At 40.1% G+C, this 21,283-nt stretch overlaps 1 protein-coding gene and 1 pseudogene across 2 annotated transcripts in view; both read left to right on the top strand.

Annotated features, from left to right (window-relative positions):
• The window catches only part of SOS1 (SOS Ras/Rac guanine nucleotide exchange factor 1), a 77,464-nt gene that overhangs the window by 8,896 nt on the left and 47,285 nt on the right, over nucleotides 1-21,283 (top strand). Inside the window, exons 2-5 of the mRNA XM_080913687.1 lie at nucleotides 11,126-11,251; nucleotides 15,461-15,592; nucleotides 16,914-17,078; nucleotides 18,683-18,892. Coding sequence (XP_080769813.1) covers nucleotides 11,126-11,251; nucleotides 15,461-15,592; nucleotides 16,914-17,078; nucleotides 18,683-18,892 — 633 coding nt within the window. The remainder of the gene's footprint in view (nucleotides 1-11,125; nucleotides 11,252-15,460; nucleotides 15,593-16,913; nucleotides 17,079-18,682; nucleotides 18,893-21,283) is intronic.
• Nucleotides 4,387-5,396, top strand: LOC308418515 (surfeit locus protein 6-like; annotated as a pseudogene). The gene has a single exon. The product of its transcript is annotated as a surfeit locus protein 6-like (transcript).

Genomic DNA, 21,283 nt, shown 5'->3' with positions numbered 1-21,283 from the left:
GCACTTGTTGCTCTGTTCTCAGTACCCATATGATAGCTCAAGTCACTCAACTCTAGTTGCAGGGGTCTGATACCCTTGTCTGACCTCCACAAACACCAGGCATGTATGTGATGCACATACATGTGCAAAACACTCATAGGCATAACATAAAGTAGATAAGCCTATAAAACAAACAAACCTATCAAAGTTGTCAAAAATGTCAGAAATTTCAAAATCTGTACCCCCCCTCCTTTTTGGGGGTTTTCTGAGTGTTATTCAGATGTAGTATATATGTGTCCACAGAATTTAAAATGACATTGTCAGTGAAGTCAGAGATCTTTCACTAGAAATTCACACATGGGACATACAGTAAGGTTTATAGGAATAATTGCACATATTAAGTGATTCTCTAACTACATTTCTTTTAAAGCATTTTTTTATGTTTTTCAAGACAAGCTCTCTCAGTAGTTGATGTGTAGTTTACAGTATCACTTAAATAGCAAATCTGCATTCATTACTAAGTCTGTAACTTGTTTGTTTTACAGGCTCTCATGTAGCCCACCCTGACCTCAAAGTGGATAAGTAGCTGAGGATGACCTTGAACTCTTGATCCTTTGTAGTTCTGGGGTTCGTGCTTCTGCCACCTTGCTTCTGTTACCATTTTAATGTAGGCATTATCCCTATTTTATAGATTAGGGAGTTAGTATGTCTTCATCTATCAGATTAAAAAGGTGGACTTTAAGTCATGTCTTACATACTTACATATGTAAGAGTGCCATGTGTGTAGTCCTTGTGTATTTTTACAGTAGGGAAAGTTGGTTCCATCTTGTATGAGTGTTTAAAATATGCCTCCTATTCTAAGGCTTAACAAAACCATTAGTTAAGTTATGTTCTTTTTAAAATACATTATTTCATAATTAAGATTTAAATTTTATATACTTACTATTATTGTGTGTGCATTACTGGAGAGGGGGATCAGAGCCTTATGTCTAGGACGACTTAGTAAAGTCACTTCTGTTGTTTCATTGTTAAGTGGGTTCTAGGCCAGGCTTATGCATTTGCCCAGTGCCTTCCCATTCAGCCTGTGGGTATGCACTGTGCCCTTCCCACGTATGTATGCACAAAAAAGTCAAATGTAATGCATTTCTTGAACTTATGTGTGACTCTAAAAAGTAATAGCATAGCTGGTGTGGCATACACACCATATGCAAAAACAACACTCTAGAACCAGTTGCTAATAGCAAGATCCTGTCTTTTACAAATTAAAAAAACATTAATGTAAGAGGTGTGGTCTGAGGCTGGAGTGAAACCTTCTAGGCTTTGGTCACTCCTTTCAGATTAACTTCCAGTCCTAACAGAAGCTTGCAGCAGCAGTGGGTGGTAAGTGAGAGTAATTCTAGCTCTGGAGCTGGATGTAGGTGGATCTCTGAGATCAAGGCCAGCCTGATCACATACTGAGCGCCTGTCTCAAACAAACAATAGTCAGGGGTAAGATGGAGCTTTCTGTTCCACTCACCCCCTTTTCACGAAAGCCTCAAGAGACGATTTCAAAACGGTCAAAGTTCTGTGTCTATCACCAAACCTGACTGGCTCAAAGTTGGGTTGACCTTGGGCTACCAGGGTTTTCCTGTGGGTTTATCTCAGCAACATAAGGAAGATGTTTTCGGGTATAAAAGAAGAAATGGATTGCAATAAAGTTTGGAAATACCACTACAGCCTGCCCTGTGGGACATTCATGGTCATTACTCTGGATTCACCCATCTGCTGAGCTGTGAATGAGAGAAAGTATGTTCTATATGAAGATATGTCAGTCAAGTGATCATATGCATTTTGCCTTGCTAAATAAAAATACTCTTTTATATCTGTTTATATTTAAAACTCAGAATTTCCTGTTACCATCAGAAAGATTTTATAAAGTTATAGAACCTTTAGTGTAGATGTGTGTGTTATTAAACGTACAGAGTGTCTGTATCTAAGGAGAACATGCATCCCCACTGTGCTTGACAAATCTTGGCCATTTCAGGAAGTAAATGTGATTATATGGTAAAATCCAATCAGAATGAAAGGATAGATTTTCTTCCAGAATTTAAACTGATTGCTTCCATAAAAGTTAAAAACAGACAATTGGATAATTAAATTCTGACTAAGAAGCATAGTTTGATTTTGCTTAAATGAAACTAGAAGAGAAAACTGTACTAGACCAATACCCATGCCTGTGTGTGAGGTCTTTTTCTTATTGGGAAGTTTGTCTTGGTTTCTCATCACTAATACTGAAATTAAAAACAGTATTTGATTTTTAAAAACTTAATACCGAATTCATTGGAATTACTTTATTAGTGTTAAAGGTTGATGAGTAAGCACGTTCTGCGTATTATAATTTGATTAACACTCTTGCTAAGAAGCACTACTTACATAATAGCTGCATAGACTTTAGCTTATATTCCAATTAGCCTATCATTTTTCTAAACATTTGTTTATCTACCTTATTATGTTTGGTGTATGGAGCAGAGAATAAAGCCCAGGGCCATGTGTGTACTAGTTAAATGTTGTTATACCTATAGCCCCCCTTGGAGGTCTTTAAATAGTTAATTCACTTTACTGCCAATTAAGTACTCCTGTTGATAGACAGTACATTCATATTTGTTTATTTCTAGGCTGTCAGTGCAGAATGTTTGCCATGTCCTTATGCATAAGTATAAGGGCCAGGTTTATGGCTGTGTCCTTTAAATTATACAACTCTCAGTCTCCCAAGTGGGTTCTGGGCTCAGGGATCCTTACTTGCTAAGATATCCTACAGGCCTCCTTTTTGGTTTTGTTTATTAAGACAAAGTGTAGCTCAGGTTGACTCTTAACTTCTGGTCCTTCAGCCTCTACCTCCTAAATTTTTGGATTATACATGTGTGCTACTTCATTGGACTGGTACTCTTAATTTTTAAAAATAGATTTATTTTGTGTATTTTGCCTGCATGGGCCAGAAGATGGCACCAGATCTCCTGGAAGCAGAGTAACAGTTCTGGGAACTGAACCTGGATCCTCTTCAAGGGCAACAAGGTCTCCAACTGAGGAGCCATCTCTTCGGCCCTGTCTTAATTTTTTAAAGGTTTGAAGTCTATCACATAAACAGTGAGTATAACTTAGGAGTTTGTTTAAAGAATAATGAAATACAAAGATTAAAATCGTTTACCTTTTTATTTTTGAGACAAGGTCTCATATAATTCAGGCTGGCCTGGAACTCACTATATAGCCCAGAGTGGCCTAGAACTCTTGACAATCCTCTTGCCTTAGCTTCCTGAGTGTTTGAATTATAAGCATGAACCACCATTCTCAAATGAGATAACATTTTAAAATTATTATTACCATTATTACTGCTTTATTTTATGTGTGTGGGTGTCTCGCCTGCGTGTATGTTTGTAAACCTTGTTCATGTTTGGTGTTCACTGAAGTCAGAAGAGGATGTCAGATCCTCTTAATTGTGAGTCATATGGGTGCTAGGAATTGAGCTTGGGTCCTCTGCAAGAGCCATCTCTCCAGCCTCTGACTGTAGTTGTAGCTGTCCCTAACTATGTCGTATAGTACAGCCTCTTGCCTTCACCCACGCAGTGCGTGACTACAGGCATGGATGACCAGTCCCCACTTTAAATTTTTTCTCTATTTTATTATATTTTTTGAATTTATGTTTGTTTATGTATTAGCTTCCTGCTTTTGTCTCCTTTAAAGTAGATTACACTTCAGTTGCTTGGCCGACATTTTCTTACTGTGCACAGTGTGTTCTATGACTAGTTCTCAGTACTGTTCACGATTTGATAGTTGTTACTTGATTCTGTCTGGTCAGATGTGCTCAGTTGTTGCTGTTGTTATTTTTCAGAATAATCTCATAGAAAACTTTATTTTAAATTTCTTCTTAAATCTTTGAGTTATATGTTAACAGTATCATTCTTTATTGCTTATTATATAAAAAGTTTTATATATAAAAGTTTTATATAAAAGTTTTCAATGAAGTTATTTGGTTTCTTTCTTTTTTTTTTTTTTTTAAAGCAGAGTTTTCTCTATGTAGCCCTGCTATGTCAAAACTCTGTGTGAACCAGGCTGGCCTTGAACTCAGAGATCCACCTACTTCTGCCTCCCAAGCGCTAGTAGGATTAAAGGTACATATCACAGTGCCTGACAAAAATTTCAAGAAGTTATTTTACACACTGTATTAGTTACTTTTCTATTGCTGGCCATAGGCTTATGGTCCAGAGGTTTAGCATCTGTGATGGTGGAGTGAAGGCATTGCAGCAGGTGGCTGGAACAGCACCCAGAAGGTCATGGTTTTGTTCCACAAGCAAGAGGCAGAGAGCACACTAGGAGTGGCATACAGCTCGGCTGCAGGAGCCTCCTATTGTAGCCCCAGCACGGCTTTCCATTATGGCCTCTCTCCTGGCCAAGGATGCTGCTGTGTGCAGGACTTGGCCAAGAAGATCTGCGTGCAGCCTGCCTTTGAGCTGCAGGGCAGAGAATAATGGGCTGTCAGAACAAAAGGCTCAGAAGCTGCTATACCCCCAAAAAAGAAAAGGAAGAAAACACAAAAGAAATCTCAGGAGCAGGAGCAGAAAGCTGTGGAGCACAAGACTAAAGAGGTGGACAAGAAGTCTCCCACCTCTTCTAGGGTCAAAAAACCAATGGTATCCAAACAGGAGAAGTCCAGCTCCGTGGGATCCCCTGAAGATAGCCAAGGCACAGCACCTAATTCTGTCTTTGCACTGGATTTCCTGCAACAGTGGCTGCGCAAAAAGATCCAGATGGCCCGGGGCCAGGGTAGCACTAAGGAGTTGTCTGCTGCCACTCTAGGAAAAGGACAGCTGAGGAGCTTCAAGCAAAGCAGCAGGCTGAGAAAAAGGAGGAGCCAGTCAGGACACCCCCCAATGGCCTGCAAGGGGCTACAGAAATAGGAGCTGATCTTTAGTAAGGTGGAAGTGACCGAAGAGGAGCCAGTCAGCAAGGCCCATTGCAAGAAGCAGAAGAGGCAGAAGGTGAAAGGGAACTTGATTGACACTACTGACAGTCAGGAACTACAAGCGGCATGGCAGGGGGTTGGAGTAGCTTTGTGATTAGGATGCAGGCAAGGTCCAGGAGCTGAAGGCCAAGATGAAATGGACCAATTTGCTGTCCAAGGCTTAGGGTGTGAAGATCAGGGACGATGAACGCCTGCTGCAAGAGGCCCTGAAGGCAAAGAGAAGCGCCCGGCACAGTGACAGGGCAAGTTGGAGAATCGCTCGGAGCATGTGGTAGAGAAGATGCAATAGCGACAGGACAAGTGGCGCCAGAACCTGCGCACGAAGAAGGCAGCTTGGGCCCAGCGATAGCAACATCTACAGAAGGCCGGAAAGAAGGACCGGGTGCTGCCCCAGGACCTGGAGCGTGCAGGCCTCTCCTGAGCAGTTTATACCTGTCAGGAGAGGTATAAAGGCACCTTCCCTTCTTGGCTTCCATCGGGTTGAGGTGGTATGAGGTGCTAGTGCAGGTCTAGGTGACAGACTGAATCTCCTGTGTGAGGTTGACACAGTTCTTGCACTGCACAACCATAATGAGATCTCTGACTGTGTGCCAGGATGTTTCAGCAGCATCCTTAAGGAGGAACTTGTCTTCTTGTTCCTGAGATGGATCAAGGGGACCTTTGCCTATGTCTTGTGAGGGGTGTGTTTACATGTCTGTATGTTGGTGTGTATCTGTGTGTTTTGAAGTCTCCAGAGTCAGGATAGAGGTTGGGGACCCCCTGACCCCTTCCTGCCCACTCGTATTTCCAGTGGCCATGAGAATAAAAGGTCTTGACTACTTGTTCTTTATCACTAGTCCTTGGGAGAATCTGATCCAGCTGGGGATGTCTGTGGGCCAGAGCTTGAAGGCTGTCTTTAAGGCCAGCATTCAGCTCAAACCTAGAGTCCTTCCTGAGTCCACAGGACGTGCTTGGTCACCTGTTAGCCAGTTGGTGGTTGAGACTTGGGGTTGTATGTTGCCTAGTTTTATGTCAGTTTGACACAAGTTGTAGTTGTCTGAGAAGAAAGCACCTCGACTGAGATCCCCACTAGATTGGCCTGTGGTACATTTTATTTTATTTTATTTTTAACTGGTAGATAATGTGGTAGGGCCCAGTTCATTGTGGCCAGTGCCACCCCTGGTGGTCCTGGGTTGTTTAAGAAAGTAGGCCAAGCTAGCTGTGGGGAGCAAGCCCCATTAAATAGCACTCCTCTATGGCTTTTGTTTTAGTTCCTGCCTCTAGGTTCCTGCCCTGGCTTTTTCTTGGTGATATACTGTTACTTGGAAATGTAGAATGAAGTAAACCCTTTCCTCCCTTTAAAAAAAAAAAAAAAAAAAAAAGGAGTGGCATAAGTCTTCTGGAACCTCAAAGCCCACCCCCCAGTGACATACCTCTTAATCCTTAACATGCTTCCTTTAGCAAGTCTTATTTAAACCAACATATACAGGTGTTTTGTTGTTTGCTTTGTTCTCTGTCGTTTGTAGTTCAAAGCTGCTTGTACAGGATATATAGGTTCTTAGGTTTTTAACTTGGACTTTGCTTACAGCCAGATACGTAATAAGTACTTTGTGGGGATAAATAAAATAAATAAAAATGGTTCATTTTTATTGTTTCTATGTGTACCCCAGAATATTGGTAGAGCCAGGAAGATAGGAAATGTTCTTTATTCACACATGCATGTATAAGCCAGGCATGGTGGCCATACCTGTGATCCCAGCATTTGGACAGTATCAGGGAGGATTATGAGTTAAAGTACAACCTGGGTAAGAGACTGTCTCAAACTGGGGGTGGGATGCAAGAAGAGAAAGGTCAGTGTAGGCTCAGTGTGTCTGGGGAGGGTCTTGTTCTTGGGCTTTCTGCTTTACCTTAACAGTTGCAAGGGGCCTCTTGTCCTTTCCATCACAGAATGAGCACAGGATAAAACATGGCTGACCCCAGTAAGGTACAACACCACTTCTGTGTAATGTTATTATCTTGGCCTCTGTTGTTAGAGCCTAAATGAAGGGAAGGGCCAGTGGATAGCTGTGTCAAAGCTTTACTGGGTTCCTGGTCCAAGCTGCTATGAACCCTAAAATGAAGGAAGGATGGCAATGGATCTTACCTTGGTTTGTGGAACCCTGGGACCCACTTGGTCCTCCTCAAGGTACAGACTGAACAGAGAGGAAGAGAATGATTGGCACTGGAGAGACACCCAGAATGGAGATGAGAGTCTCAGCTGAGGTCTTTTGTTAGGAGTCTATGGTGGGATGCTAGGATTGGCACCTAGTCAGGGTTCAAGGTTAGGGCCCTGGAAGTGGAGGTTCAGGGAGCTGTGAGGACTGGAGGAACCCAGAAGAGAGTGCTGGTTGAGGATACAGGAACCCTATAAGCATAAGTAGTCAGAGTTTAGACATCCTAGGCCTCACTAACTGCTTACGCGCGTAGTAATGGCAGCATCTCTGCTAGCAGCAACAGAAGAGCTAACTCAGAGTTATTCAGGCCTTTGTCATACATGATGGTGGTAAAGGACTCACTCTAGAGCTTTGAAGGGAGCCAGCCTGAAAATGGAGGTTTCCCCAAAAATGTATGTGGCCACCAAAAGCAAAGGCATGGGAGTGGTCAGGAGTGACAAGGAGCAGGTATGTCCTACTCACAGGTAAGCTGTCCTGCCTTCTTAATGGTAGTCAAACATGATGGTTTAGTCAGCTACCTGATAAGCTATGCCTTCCTAGTGATTCTGGCTGATGCAACCACCTCTACAAAGATGCAAATGTTTCAGGCCCTCCTGCTCACCAGATCCAGGGCCGCCTTTTGTCATTTACATTAGGGATGAGTGTTCGGGCTTTTAGAGTCCTATGAGGTAGTCACAGGTGAGTCCGGGCATTCCTGAATGAACTTTGTATGGTTCTGGTGTTAGTTGGGTATTGAACATCTGGTATCTCTTAGGAAACATTAATTTATGGGTCAGAGGTCATGTCTGTATGGGAAACAAGCTATGTGGAGATGACCTTGCAGCCAGCCAGCCTACAGCACCGAGGCAGGCATGTGTGTGTCTAAGGACTAACTAGTTGCAGTTTAAGGTACTTGTGTAGGTGCCAGCTAGGAAGGCTTTTTGCAACCAAGGTGGTTGGTCATTGCTTTCACAGACTTCTGATTTCTTGGTGTGATACATTATACAGATCTCATTACCCTATGTCTTGTTGCACTAATATATATGTGCAAATCAATGACCTTGAGTGACATTGGCTTTAACTCCCCAGAGGAAGGCTGTTGGATGTGCCTGGTCTTTGGGGACCTGCCTGTATGTTATACTTGCTCTGTATCCATTAGGACTTGGGTTCAGATCCCTAGAACCCACATTTAAAACAACAAAGACCAGGCATGACTGGGTACCCATAACCTGCATGGTGAGAGACAGGCAGATCTCTAGAGCTCACAGCCTATCCAAAATGGCAAGCTTCCAGTTCAAGAAGAGAAGTTGTTTGAAGGCAGTAAAGTAAGACACCTATGTCCGGCTCTGCTTTCTGCATTATATGCAACTGCACACTTATGTGCATACATAGTGCTCACACTCGAACACACACATACACATACACATACACACAAATAAAGGAAATAGATCTAGGCTTTCTAAAGCTTTTTCAGCTTTTTAGAGAGACATTAGCTAGGAAGGGCTATTAAAGATTCATCAGAATTCAACACTGTTTTTTGGCAGTTTACTCTAGGGTTCCTGAATATCCTTAATGGCTCATATATCAGATAGACAGAAATTCATACAAAGTCTGGTAATAATAGCAAATAAAATTGTTATACAATATACTAGAGTTTATTGCAGATAAAGTGAACCATCAGGATTGAAGCAAGCCAGTCCAAGTATTAAAATTCATAAGGTGGTATCTTGAATATGGTGATTGTGTCTTACAAATGGAATTGCTATCAAGTTGAGTAAAATTACTGTTCATTTCTGTTGAACTCAATTAAAGGTATATATATGCCCGAATAACTGGCTCCGCCTTGTTTTTTAAGAGAGGTTTCTCAATAAAGTTTGAGCTCACTAATTGGCTAGATAGGTAGGTGACCCCCCTACCTTATCTCACCAGAGCAGTCATTACTGGTACATACCAACTTGACAGGTACAGGGTTTTTTTTAATTATTATTTTTAAATTTTTTTTTTGCAGTTTTTGATTTTTAAGTGGACTCTAGTCATTCAAACTTGGTCTCATGTTTGCATGGCAAAAAATGAGACTGAAACCCCCTTACTTGTAACTGTCAGAAGGGAACTTAGTTGATAGCCACTTAGAAGCATTGCTCCAAGTGATGTAGGATTCACTGCTAATGAATTAGCCATAAGGATATAGAAAGACAGTTTGAACCATCAAGGCACACAATTCAATGTACAAAAGTAAAACATGTTCCCAGAGTTTTAAAAAGGGTAACAGCATCAAGTGTAGTGTATATAGGAGTGAATTTATTGCAACACCCACACGTTAGTCAGAATGTGTTGGTGAGTGGAAAAGTGGATTTAAAACCCTGAATCCTCAGCTTTCCATTATTTCTGCTGTGTATAGCCATTGTCTTAGTGAGGGTTTCATTGCTGTGAAGACACCATGACCTATTATTAAGGAAAACATTTCTTTGGAGCTGGCTTACAGTTTCAGAGGTTTAATCTGTTATGGTGGGAAGCATGGCAGCATGCAGGCAGACATGGTGCTGGAAAAGAAGCTAAGAGTTCTACGTCTTGGTCCAAGGCAGCCAGGAGGGGATTGTGTGTGTTTCACATCCTGTTTGTGTGTATAGCTTGAACATATTAAGACTTCAGGCTGCTGCCCCCACAGTGACATACTTGCTCCAACATGGCCACACCTCCTAATAGTGCCACTCCTATGGGCAAGCATTCAGACACATGAGTCTAAGGGAGCCATTCAAATCACTCTAGTCATCTAATCAAGTAGAGAAACTTGTAAACAAGGTATAATTAGGCTGGTAGTTAATATATTGACTATGGTTAAAAATGTGTAGGTAAATGATTTCAGCTTCCAGGGCTGCTTCTTCACTGGTAAAATCACTCAAGTTTTAAATAATTCTCTTATGCAGTTCTGAGTTGTTAGGATATTGTTTTCCTTCAGATATTTACCTTTAAAAATTATGTAAAGTGGATGTGAATGTACTTGGGATATACATTTTTAAGAAAAATCATCATTAGTATACTAATAACAATTTTTCCCACCCCAGAGACTGAATGCCTTCTGTCAGTGGGTACATGTCTTAAAACACATCACTTTCATCAGGAATGGCTTTTCTTGCCATAATATTTCTGACCCATAGTAAGCGATAATGGGATGCAAAACTTTTGCTGGTTATTCAAATCCAAGTTTTGTAGTAGCCAATAGCCTTAAGTGATTCTGAAAAACAGTCATGGAAAAGTAAAAGTATTAAATGATTGTCTATCTTCTCACAGTATGGCATACTAAGTCCGAGTGTCACAGAAGTCAGGACGACACTTTTGGTGTAAGCTCTTCCTGTCACTTTGTTAAGGCCAGCACACAGGCTCTCTGTTTCTGCTGCTGTGCTGAGTCTCCCAGGCTAGTTGGCCTGCCAGGTTCTTGGCAATTCTGATGTCTTAGACTCCCATCTGGTGTGGTTACAAATGTTTCATTTGTATGTGGATCAAACTCTGGTCACTAGGCCTGTGCTTTTTATCATCTGAACCATCTCCTTGGCCCCATTTTGATGTAAGGTGACTTTGTGTTCACTGTTTGTATTGTGAGTGCTTTGCATAGTATTAGATGTTAGAGATTCATTAGTGAACCTCATGAGACCTATCCTTTTGGGTCTTATCATTGTGTAAGAAAGGTAGGGTTAAACAAGGGACAGAGACCCATCAGAGTCAATTTCACCCAAGTAGAATGTGACTGTCCTGACTGGTTCTGGGCAGGGGTTGTCCATAAACAATGCGCTATCACCACCTTAGCCTCTTCCTCATGCTTCCCATTTAATTAAAGTTAGGTAACTGGATTTTTACAAGATAGAATAACATGTACGGTGTATGAGGCTGGGAACTAAGGTTGTGAAGCCCTGAATTTTGGATAAAATTCAATTTGTATTTGTAGGCTACTCTACATTTTAATAATTTTCCTTTTTGTTTATAGGTTCAGGGGCAAGTTCACCCTACTCTTGAGTCTAATGAGGATGCTCTTCAGTATGTTGAAGAATTAATTTTGCAATTACTAAATATGCTGTGTCAAGCTCAGCCCCGGAGTGCTTCAGATGTGGAGGTATGGTGAATGACAACTTTTGTTCTCTCTTACCTGTATGTGTTTCTAGCCTTTATGTTGGTTGTAATGGCAGTAAAGGAGAAGAGTGCTCTTCAGTTCATGCACCCATCTCTGTAAACTTTGGACTGGGTATGTGGTAGCTTAGCTGTGAAACGTTCAGATTTTACTTCCCAGTTTAAATAAGCAACTTCATGTTGCTACTAGAATAGCCTGAGATAAACCTTTTCTATGTAGTCGTGGAATTCACTATGTAAACCAGGATGACCTTGAACTCATGGAGATCCCTGTTCATTCATTCATACATACATACAGACAGACAGACAGACAGACAGACAGATGGACGGACGGAATACACACAGTGGTTTCAACCCCAAAACATTTCTTTTAAATTTCAGAGAGTCAAAGGGTTGATAATAAAATATCCGAGGGAGAATTATAAAAACACTGGGATCAGAGGATGAACTTAACAACTTCACTGGTAAAGATTACAAAACAAACATGGACATGGGGTGACAGACTAGAGCTTAAGGTTCCCAAGGTATGAATCACATTTAAAGAGTTAAGATGCCAAACACTGGTGTTGTGGTACAAACCTTTAATACCAGCACCTAGGAGGTAGAGGCAAGAGGATCAGGTTTCCAGTTCAATTTTTACTACATAGGGAGTTCAAGGCTAGCCTGGGTCATGTAAGACCCTGTCTCGAAAAGCAAAATGAGTGTGGAAAAGTTCAAAGACACAGAGGAATCTGGCATGTGAGTTATAGGCTAAGTCCTGAGAGAAGGAGAGAGAGAGAGAAGGAGAGGGAGAAACACCAAATAACAGGTTTAGAAAATATTGTGTACTAGTTCTCATTTCTTAACTCATTACAGAAGGTTCTTTGTGGTGGTTTGTTGTTTTGAGACAGGATGACATATAGCCCAGTCTGTCCTTGAACCCAGCTTGCTGTATCGTCAAGAATGACTCTTGATCCATTTGCCTCCATCTTCCAATTGGTGGGATTTCAAGAGCTTCTTACTAGGCCTGACTGGTTTCTTCTATAAAGCCAGACTTTTTATTCATAATTTCTTCTAAATACATGTTGATGTTGTTGTTTCACCGAGATCTTTAATAGCATGGCTTGCCTGACTCTGTGTCACACAGCAGTTTCACTTGGGTTTTCTTTGATCTTAGTTATATTCTTCCATGGTTTGGCAGAATCCAGACTTGCAGGAAGGGCTTACAAACCTTACCTTGCTTATTATGCTGATATTGGTACATTCTAGAAATTTGCTAATCTGCTAATATCACAAACATAGATCAGATTTTCATGTATATATTTACAGAAGTATGCTTTCATCTTTAATTATGAAGTGATATGAAATTCTCATGTGTAGGTTTTGGTGCTGGAGATAGTTTTTTGCAAGAATATGTAAGAATATAACAAATAGAAATACCAGCCACTTATATAATAACCTTTATTATTTCTTTAAAAAATATCTATTAATTTACATACAGTTACATGTTTTTGTACATGTCTGTGTGTAGGTAGGTACCCACAGAGGCCAAAGGGATTGGATCCCTGTCTTGGTTAGGATTTCTACTGCTGCAGGGAAACGTCATGAGAGCAGGTTGTGGAGGAAAGGGCTTGTCTGGCTTACCCTGCATAATGGCATTGTGGTCCGTCATGGAAGGAAGTCAGGACAGGAGCTCAGACGGGGAGGAACCTGGAGGCCAGGGCTGATGCAGAGGCCATAGAAGAATGCTGCTTTTTGGCTTGTTCCCCATGGCTTCTTTCACCTGTTTGCATATAGAACCCAGAACCGCCTGCCCAGGGGTGGCACCACCCACAATGGCCTCGGCCCTCCCCCATTAATTAATTGCTAATTAAAAAATGCCTTATAGGCTTGCCCACAGCCCAGTCTTATGGAGGCATTTTTCAATTGAGATTCCCTCATCTCTGACTCTAGTTTGTGTCAAATTGACAAAAATCTAGCCAGACAATCCCTCCATCTGAAGTCACAGGCAGTTGTACTGCCTCACATCAGTTCTGGGAATCACAGGTCTTTTGGAAGAGCATTACTTGCTTGTAACCACTGAAATTTTATAATTTCAAAGTACTATTTTATAAAATTCTATATATCTTGAACAGTTCTATGGAGGTATCTTTTTCTTTGCTTTATGTATTTGAAAATTGACCCTCAGAACAGAATCTACATAAATGAAGATTCAAGAAAAAAAATCAATTTCTGGGGCTGGAGAAATGGCTCTCTGGGCCATAAAATCACTTTAGTGCATTGATCATTCAAAAAGAAGTAAAATAGAAAAGACTCGTCTGCTTCATAAATAAGGGCAAGGTTTATTTAGGGAGCCCTGTTTCAGTTACGTCTCTTTATAAAATAAACTATTGAAAACTTATTATCTAACTGTATTTATTTGTGTGTGAATGTAGCACATGCCACATTTGCATGAAGGAACCGCTCTTTTTGGAGTTTTTCTTCCACCATGTGGGTTCTGGGGAATCCAGCTTTGTCATTAGGTATGACTGCCAGTGCCCTAACCTGCTGGGCCGTCTTCACCAGCGTGGAAGTTTACTGCATTCTCTCTCTCTCTCTGTCTCTCTCTGTCTCTGTCTCTGTCTCTCTCTCTCTCTCTCTCTCTCTCTCTCTCTCTCTCTCTCAACTTTATTTTTTACATGCACATACAAAGTAGTGGGATGTATATGTATTTGTGTGTACGCATGTGAGAGAGAGGTGGGAAGGGGAAGGAGGGATGGTACGTTAATGTAAGCATGCATGCAGTGTGCATAAAAGTTGGAGGACATCTTCTGGAGTCTATTCTCCTTCCCTGTGGGTTTCTGAGATCAAGGACTGATGTCAGGCCTTCAGGGTTGTTCAGCAAGTGTATGTTTCGGGCTGAGCCATCTCATGGCCAGGCAGGATATATGGGGTTTTATAGGGCATTTTCATGAGTTTGTAAGCATCCTATCCCCATCCTTCCTTTTGCTGGCTTTTCTTCCCTCAAATAATCCTCCCATCTGTTTTGATGTACTCTGAATTAAGGTTTTAAAGTGTTAGGATTCATAAGGCTGAAGAAGAGCTGCAACTCCATGACAGAGCACTTACCTGGGATGCGAAAGCCTTGGGGGTAACCCAGAGCTCTGTGCCGGCAGGCTAGCCTTGAACTCAAGAGATCTTCCTGCTTCTGCCTCCTGAGTGCTGGGATTAAAGGTGTATTTACCACCACTGACTGGCTGCTGCTGTAATTTAAAACTACATGAATTCCTTTGACTTCTAATTAAATTAGACTTCTAATTTAGTTAAAACATGAATTTTAAATATCGGTACCTAAATAGCTTTGAACATAGAGTGAAGAGAGGATTAGATAAGTGCTTCTAAATCTGCTCCTAGGATGTGCTAAAAGCATCTGTACCTCCCTCACACCTAGCTCTAGGGTCTTCGTGGCCATGTATTTACTGATACAGCTTTCATTCAGATTTGTATTCAGTTCATCTAATTGTACATACAAGTCGAATACTGATAATTTGTTAAAGGTTTTATAATAGTGACCTCTACTGGCTCTAACTGAGGTATGTGCAAGTGGATTTTAAACATTTGAGGGGAGCTAATAGTGAACTACATTAAAGTAGGGAATTTAGCCATTATAATGGCTCATTATTTAACTGAATAGCTTCCAGCTGTTAGAAGTACTCTGCTAACAATGGGCAGTGCTTTAAAGGCAGGGCCACCATGTTAAAGCAGAGTTAGTGCAGGGTGCTGAGGCTCAGGACCTGGAGACAGTTTTGAGGATAAGTATTCTCAGATGATGGGTGAAGAAACCAGATCTCTGAGGTTTTAATCAAAAGTGCTACTTAAGTTTACAAGTGGGATTAAAGTAAGGATGAAGTAAATAAGAATTTATTGGAGTTGGTGTTTGCTAAATAAGTGTAAATCTTCTTCCTTGAAACTGTGAGTGATACTTAAGGTCCCTTACCAGTCTTGCCATCAGATAATGAAGGTGGGATTCAGGGTATGATTTGCCTGGTAATAAAACTGTGTTTAGTCCTTTAGTTACCTAATTAAGAAACTAATACAATACAGCTACAGGAGTTTTGTTTGTTGTGTAAATTATGTGAAAAGCTCCACTCCGTGTACTCTCTGTATCTAAGAGTAAGTTCTAAGTGACGCACTCTGCTTTATTTGTTGCTTAGTTATTATTTCCCTCTTTTCTTAGGAACGTGTTCAAAAAAGTTTCCCTCATCCAATTGATAAGTGGGCAATAGCTGATGCCCAATCAGCTATTGAAAAGAGGAAGAGAAGAAACCCTTTATCCCTGCCAGCAGAAAGAATTCATCATTTATTGAGGGTAAGCTGAAATACTGCTTACCTATGAATACATATTACCCATGAAAAGCAAAATAAGTGAACAGTAAAATCTTATAAGCTCTCCAGGGGTCCGTGTTGAGGTTAGGGATACAGTGATAATGACTAAGATTGGGCAACATGGTTTCATGTCATTTCATACCAATAATAATAAGCAAATTGAAGAGACTTGGAAAAGTTACATTGTGGATTTTGTTTACCCTAGGGTTGCTAGAAAATAAATTGTAAAAATTTTTCTCTTGCTGGTCGAGCTAAGTGTCCCATAAAGCTTTTAAAGTCTGTTAGCATTTGTGCAGGGATATCTGTGAGACTGCAGTGTCTGTGTTTTTCTGGAACAGAAATTACCTAAGATTAAACAAGCAGGTCCTACTTAAATAAGTTAACCACTTTAATGTCCCCAGAACTAAAAAAGTGCCAAGAATGTTAATGTTGTCAGTTTTGTTTATTTACCATGACAAACAAAATAACTCTTTTTTAAACACTCACACAGACACCTTACTGTAATATTTAAAACCTTAGTAAAACTCGTGGTTTTTTTCCCCTTTGAGATACCGTCTTACATTATTGCCCAGGTTGGCTTTGTCCTGAGATTTGTGATCTTCCTGCCTCTGCCTCCTGAGTGCTGGGATTAAAGGTATGCATTGCTATGCCTGGCTGCCTTGTATTTTCTCTTCTCCTAAGAATTCATTTTCCTTTGGGAGCTCTTAGCTCCACGAAAGAACACACTGTCTGTGAGTATGTAATAGGGTCGTTTAATGTTTAGTAGCACATAGCATGGAGTTTTTTTGTTTGTTTTTATTTTTGTCTTTCATGGAAAGCCAAGAATGTGTCTTAAGGTTCCTTGGGAAAGAATAGAGGTATAAGACTCATAGCTATTCCTGGATGCCAATATTATATTACTCTTGTTCGGTCTAAAAATTATTTTGTGTATTTTTTTTCATGTGTTCCTACTTAATAATATACCATTTGCTTCCTACACCAAACTCAGACTTTGTGGCTTAGGCACAGTAATGTCTGCTGCTCCAGTATTATGCACAACCAGAGACAATTCTGCTTCCTGTTCTTAAAGCTTACTTTCTTTAATTTGTGTTTGTGCTCATGTGTTCTATACCTAGATGTGTGTGTGCGTGTGCGCGTGTGCGTGCATGCATATTTCTTATGATTGATCCAGTGAAAATTAAATTATTAAATGTTGGTAATGACAGGCTTCAGTGAAAGTTAAGCTGGTTGTATGTTCTTATTTTGTAATTGGTATATTAAATATTGTATATGATGTTTAAACATGCTTTCTTTTAATTTTTCAGGAGGTCCTGGGTTATAAAATTGACCACCAGGTTTCTGTTTACATAGTAGCAGTATTAGAATACATTTCTGCTGATATTTTAAAGCTGGTGGGGAACTATGTAAGAAATATCCGGCATTATGAAATTACAAAACAAGACATTAAAGTGGCAATGTGTGCTGATAAGGTAGGAAAATCAGCTTCTGTGTGTTGTATTCACACTTTTACTTATAGTTTATTGGATGTTAATATACTCTTCAGAAAGAATTGTGCACTGTATTAAGTTTTGGGGCAGACTTCCAGGAATCTCATAGCATGCATCCAGGCTGTTACTGTGTGGAGATGAGGAGGAGGCGGGTGGTACTTCAGTGGCTTCTTAGGAAAGAAGATATTTTCAGATGGCATTCCGTTCCACTTTCCTCACACTCTCACCATTCTGGTGACAGAGTCGGCTTATGTGTTAGTGTTTATTCTTACTGAACAATCTACAGTGAAAGAGGTTACCTGGTCTGGAGAATTAAATGTGTTCTGATATTTTAAATGGAGATAAAATACTTGGTATTTATGGTTACAATTGAAAATGAATACAGAAGTTTGCTACTTGTTTTAAATGTGTATGTGTGTGCACTTATATTAGTTTATATGTACAGTGTACATGCAGGGATCAGAGAAGTCAGAACAAGTCTCAGATCCCCTAGAAATGGAGTTACAGAGGGTTTATGGTGCTGGCAACTGAACCCAGGTACCCTGTGAGGGCCATGAGTGCTTGTAACAGCCGAGCCACCTCTCTAGCCCATTTGCTAAAAGATTTATTTTTATTTCTGTGACAGATGGGAAGGGGCATTCTGTGCACGTGCACAGTTGCCTGTGAAGACCAGAAGAGGCATCAGATCCCCTGAAATTGTAGGGAGTTGTAAAGTGCCTGACATAGCCTCTGGGAACTAAGACAGTTATTTGTTCTTAACCACTCACCTGTCTGTCTAACCCTCCTGCTTGCTACTTTTTAAATGAATCATATAAGTAAGATATTTTTGAGTGTCTATTATGTATTCACACAGGAATGAGATACAAAAAAACATGTTTAAAGGGGCCTGGGATATAGTTAATTGTTAGGGTCTCTAGAAGGCATAATGTCTTGGATTTGGTTTCTGGCAGCGAGTAAACTGCATGAGATGTGTGGAAGCAGAAGGATCAGACATTCGAGGCCAGTCTTGGCTACATAGTGAGTTTATGGCTGGCTTCAGTTATATGAGGCCATGTCTCTAAAGTTTAAAGTTCTTTTTTTTTTTTTTTTAAACAATGCTCCAAAGTTGTTGAAAAGTGGCTAATACTGTAGCCTAAGGTGAGCTACTGTAGTGACACAATCCACAGGAGTGGGAAGGGTGAGTTTCACTAAGTAACAGTGGGAAACTTTTTGAAGAACTTTGGCTTTTAATGTGTGTAGGTGTTTTACTTGTATGTATGCCTGTCACAGTGTTGATGCCTGGTTGCCATGGAGTCCAGAAGGGGCATCTGATTCCCTAGAACTGGGGTTAAAGAAGATTGTCAGCCACCATGTAGGTGCTAGGAATGAAACCCAGGTCCTCTGAAGAACATTAATTGTTCTTAACTTCTGAGCCATCTCTTCTCTACAGGCTAATTCAAGAAATTCTTAGGGCCAGCAGTTTGTCCCCGTCCCTACACATGGCCTATGTATCCCCCGTGAAAGAGAAAAAGGAAGTCCAAGGGCACCTACGTTCAAATGAGACTACATTATTATTTGACACTTTTATTTTATCTCTGACCACATAGGTCTTGATGGATATGTTTCATCAAGATGTAGAAGACATAAATATCTTGTCTTTAACTGATGAAGAGCCTTCCACCTCAGGAGAACAGACTTATTATGATTTGGTAAAAGCATTCATGGCAGAAATTCGACAATATATAAGAGAATTGAATCTAATTATAAAAGTTTTTCGAGAACCCTTTGTCTCTAATTCCAAGTTGTTTTCATCTTATGTAAGTATATTTTATGCTATTTTTGCATGTGTTGTTAAATTGCACTTCAAATTTGAACTTATATAATTCATGATTTCTAATTTGTCAGTTTTTTTAAAGTTGTGGGACATAGTCATCATCACAAAGTGCTACAACAGTTTCAAGAGATTAAACATCAGAAATTGAAAGACAAAATCTAAAATAGACTAATTATGTAAGTTAAAATGAAATCACATAATCATCCATTTATTTCAGGGAATAAAGCCTCTTGCTTAGGTGGAAGATATTTCCGATTCAGTTGACTTATTTGAGTCATTTAACTGATACTTATCAACAGCAGCTGAATTGTTAGACACCATATTTAGATGAGTCAGAAACAGTCTTCTCTAGTCAGGACAGAGCTGGGAACGCAAGAGTCATGGGACAGCTGGAACAGCAGTACTACTGGGAACAAAGGAACTGAGATCCCGACAAGAGACAAGACTCAGGATTGTGCCCATACTAACCTCATTAAACCACGAGAATGTCCAGGGATGGGAACAGTGCTAGCTCTGCAGCTCCAGTTACAGCAGTGACTGTCACCATAACAGAGAGAGGCTGAGGGTACAGCCCTGCGGCAGAGCACTTGTCTCATCTGCATATGAAACCCTGGGTTCAATGTCCACCATCACAAAAATCAAATGATTAGATTTTATAACTTGCAACTATGCTAAGCACTCTTGAGTTAGTTTATATGTATGAAATGTGTGCTCTTTAAATTGTCTCATTCAATTTGCTTTAAAAAAAAAAAAGAGCAAGGGAGAGATAAAGATGTTTACACAAAAATCTACAATCAAATCTGCTAAATGGTGTTCAGTATCAGATATGCAAATCAAAAGCATAGTGTGATACTTCTATACACTTACAGAGAGATTTTCACAAAAAGACAAGTGGAGACATCATTAGACACTGAGAAGAAAGTACAGTGACTGCTCATGGGTTTGTAACATTTCAGTGTTGCTGGTGAGAGATCAATTAGTAAAATTGGCTGGCTTTGCAACACACTTCTACATTTTCTAAAATTCTGTTAGTTTTTTGCTTAGAAGAAACAAAAACAAGGCCATACAAAATAGCAGTTTTACTTCATAGCTCAAAACTGGAAATAACTCAGTGCCTGTCAATTGTGAAGAGAAATTATCTGCTCGTACGGTGGATGGCTTTTCACCAAGAATAAAGAATGAAGTACTTCTGGATACATTCACTTGGCTGAACTGCAAGAGCGTGAGCAGAGAAGCCGGACACAGAAGACTTGTTTCTTCTTAACAATGATCGTGTAGTCACGGGAAGTTGGACACTCATTTTCAGGCAGGGAGGATGGGGAGCTGATACAGATGACACACAAGGGAACTTAAAAAAAACCTTTATTTTACTTTATGTGTGATTGTTTTCCTCTGAAGGTCAGAAGAGGGCACTGGCTCTCCCAGGGCTGGAGTTAATATATGATTAGAGCTGCCATGTGGGTTGTGGGACCTGAACTCTGGTTCTCTGAGAGAGCAGCCAGTGCTCTTCAACTCCTGAGCCATCTCCACTTTCCATAAGGAAAAATTTTAAGGCAAAAAAAATGTTGTGAATAGTTACTGTGATGAAGTTACAGTAGAATAACTGTATACAATCTCACCAAAAAGTACATTTAAAGTAGGCATATCTCACTGCATACAATCCATATCTCAAAGTTGATAGAAATAAAAACCACTGACAAAATAGTAATCAACAGATTTTAATAGAACAATAGAAAATCATATGGTCTCCAAGAAATGTATGAAATGACCAATTTTTTAGTGGCAGTGTAATAACGTGTCATCTGTTTACATAGAATGTCCGAGTAGCAGACACACAGACCAGGGCTCTGGACTGTAAATAGAACAATGGAGTCATCTTTGCTAGTGATTTTACATTCCTTTTGCATACATGACCTTAGTCTAAGTACACTGAAAGCCCTCAGTGGTAAATACATTTTATAGTGTACTTACAATGGTTTACACACAGGAAGATATACGTGCTTCAAGTACGCTTTTTGATGAGATCTCCTCTCCTCCTTATTTAACCCTGCCACTGCAAAGATACAAAATACTTTCTTGCCTTAGACAATTATTTAGATCCCATCGACATTACACCATTCTCACTCCCAGAAAACCAGTTATTTTATGATGTTAATTAAAGATTGATAGAAAAATTACATGGATGTTATACAGAAAACAAGAATATCACAGTTGAGTAGGCTATTAAAATATTCCTTCACTTTCCCATTACATGCCTGGTAAAATGATGTATCTGGTTAAAGCTGTATTCCTTCCTGTATTTCAACCAGAATGTTGTATCACAACAGATTTAGTACAGAGACAAATAGCAAAGTCCTGTTGTTCTCAGTTAAAC

Source organism: Micromys minutus, assembly GCF_963924665.1.
Source record: "Micromys minutus genome assembly, chromosome: 3".
Taxonomy (NCBI): Eukaryota; Metazoa; Chordata; class Mammalia; order Rodentia; family Muridae; genus Micromys; species Micromys minutus.
This window is presented reverse-complemented; position numbering and strand designations above follow the sequence as displayed.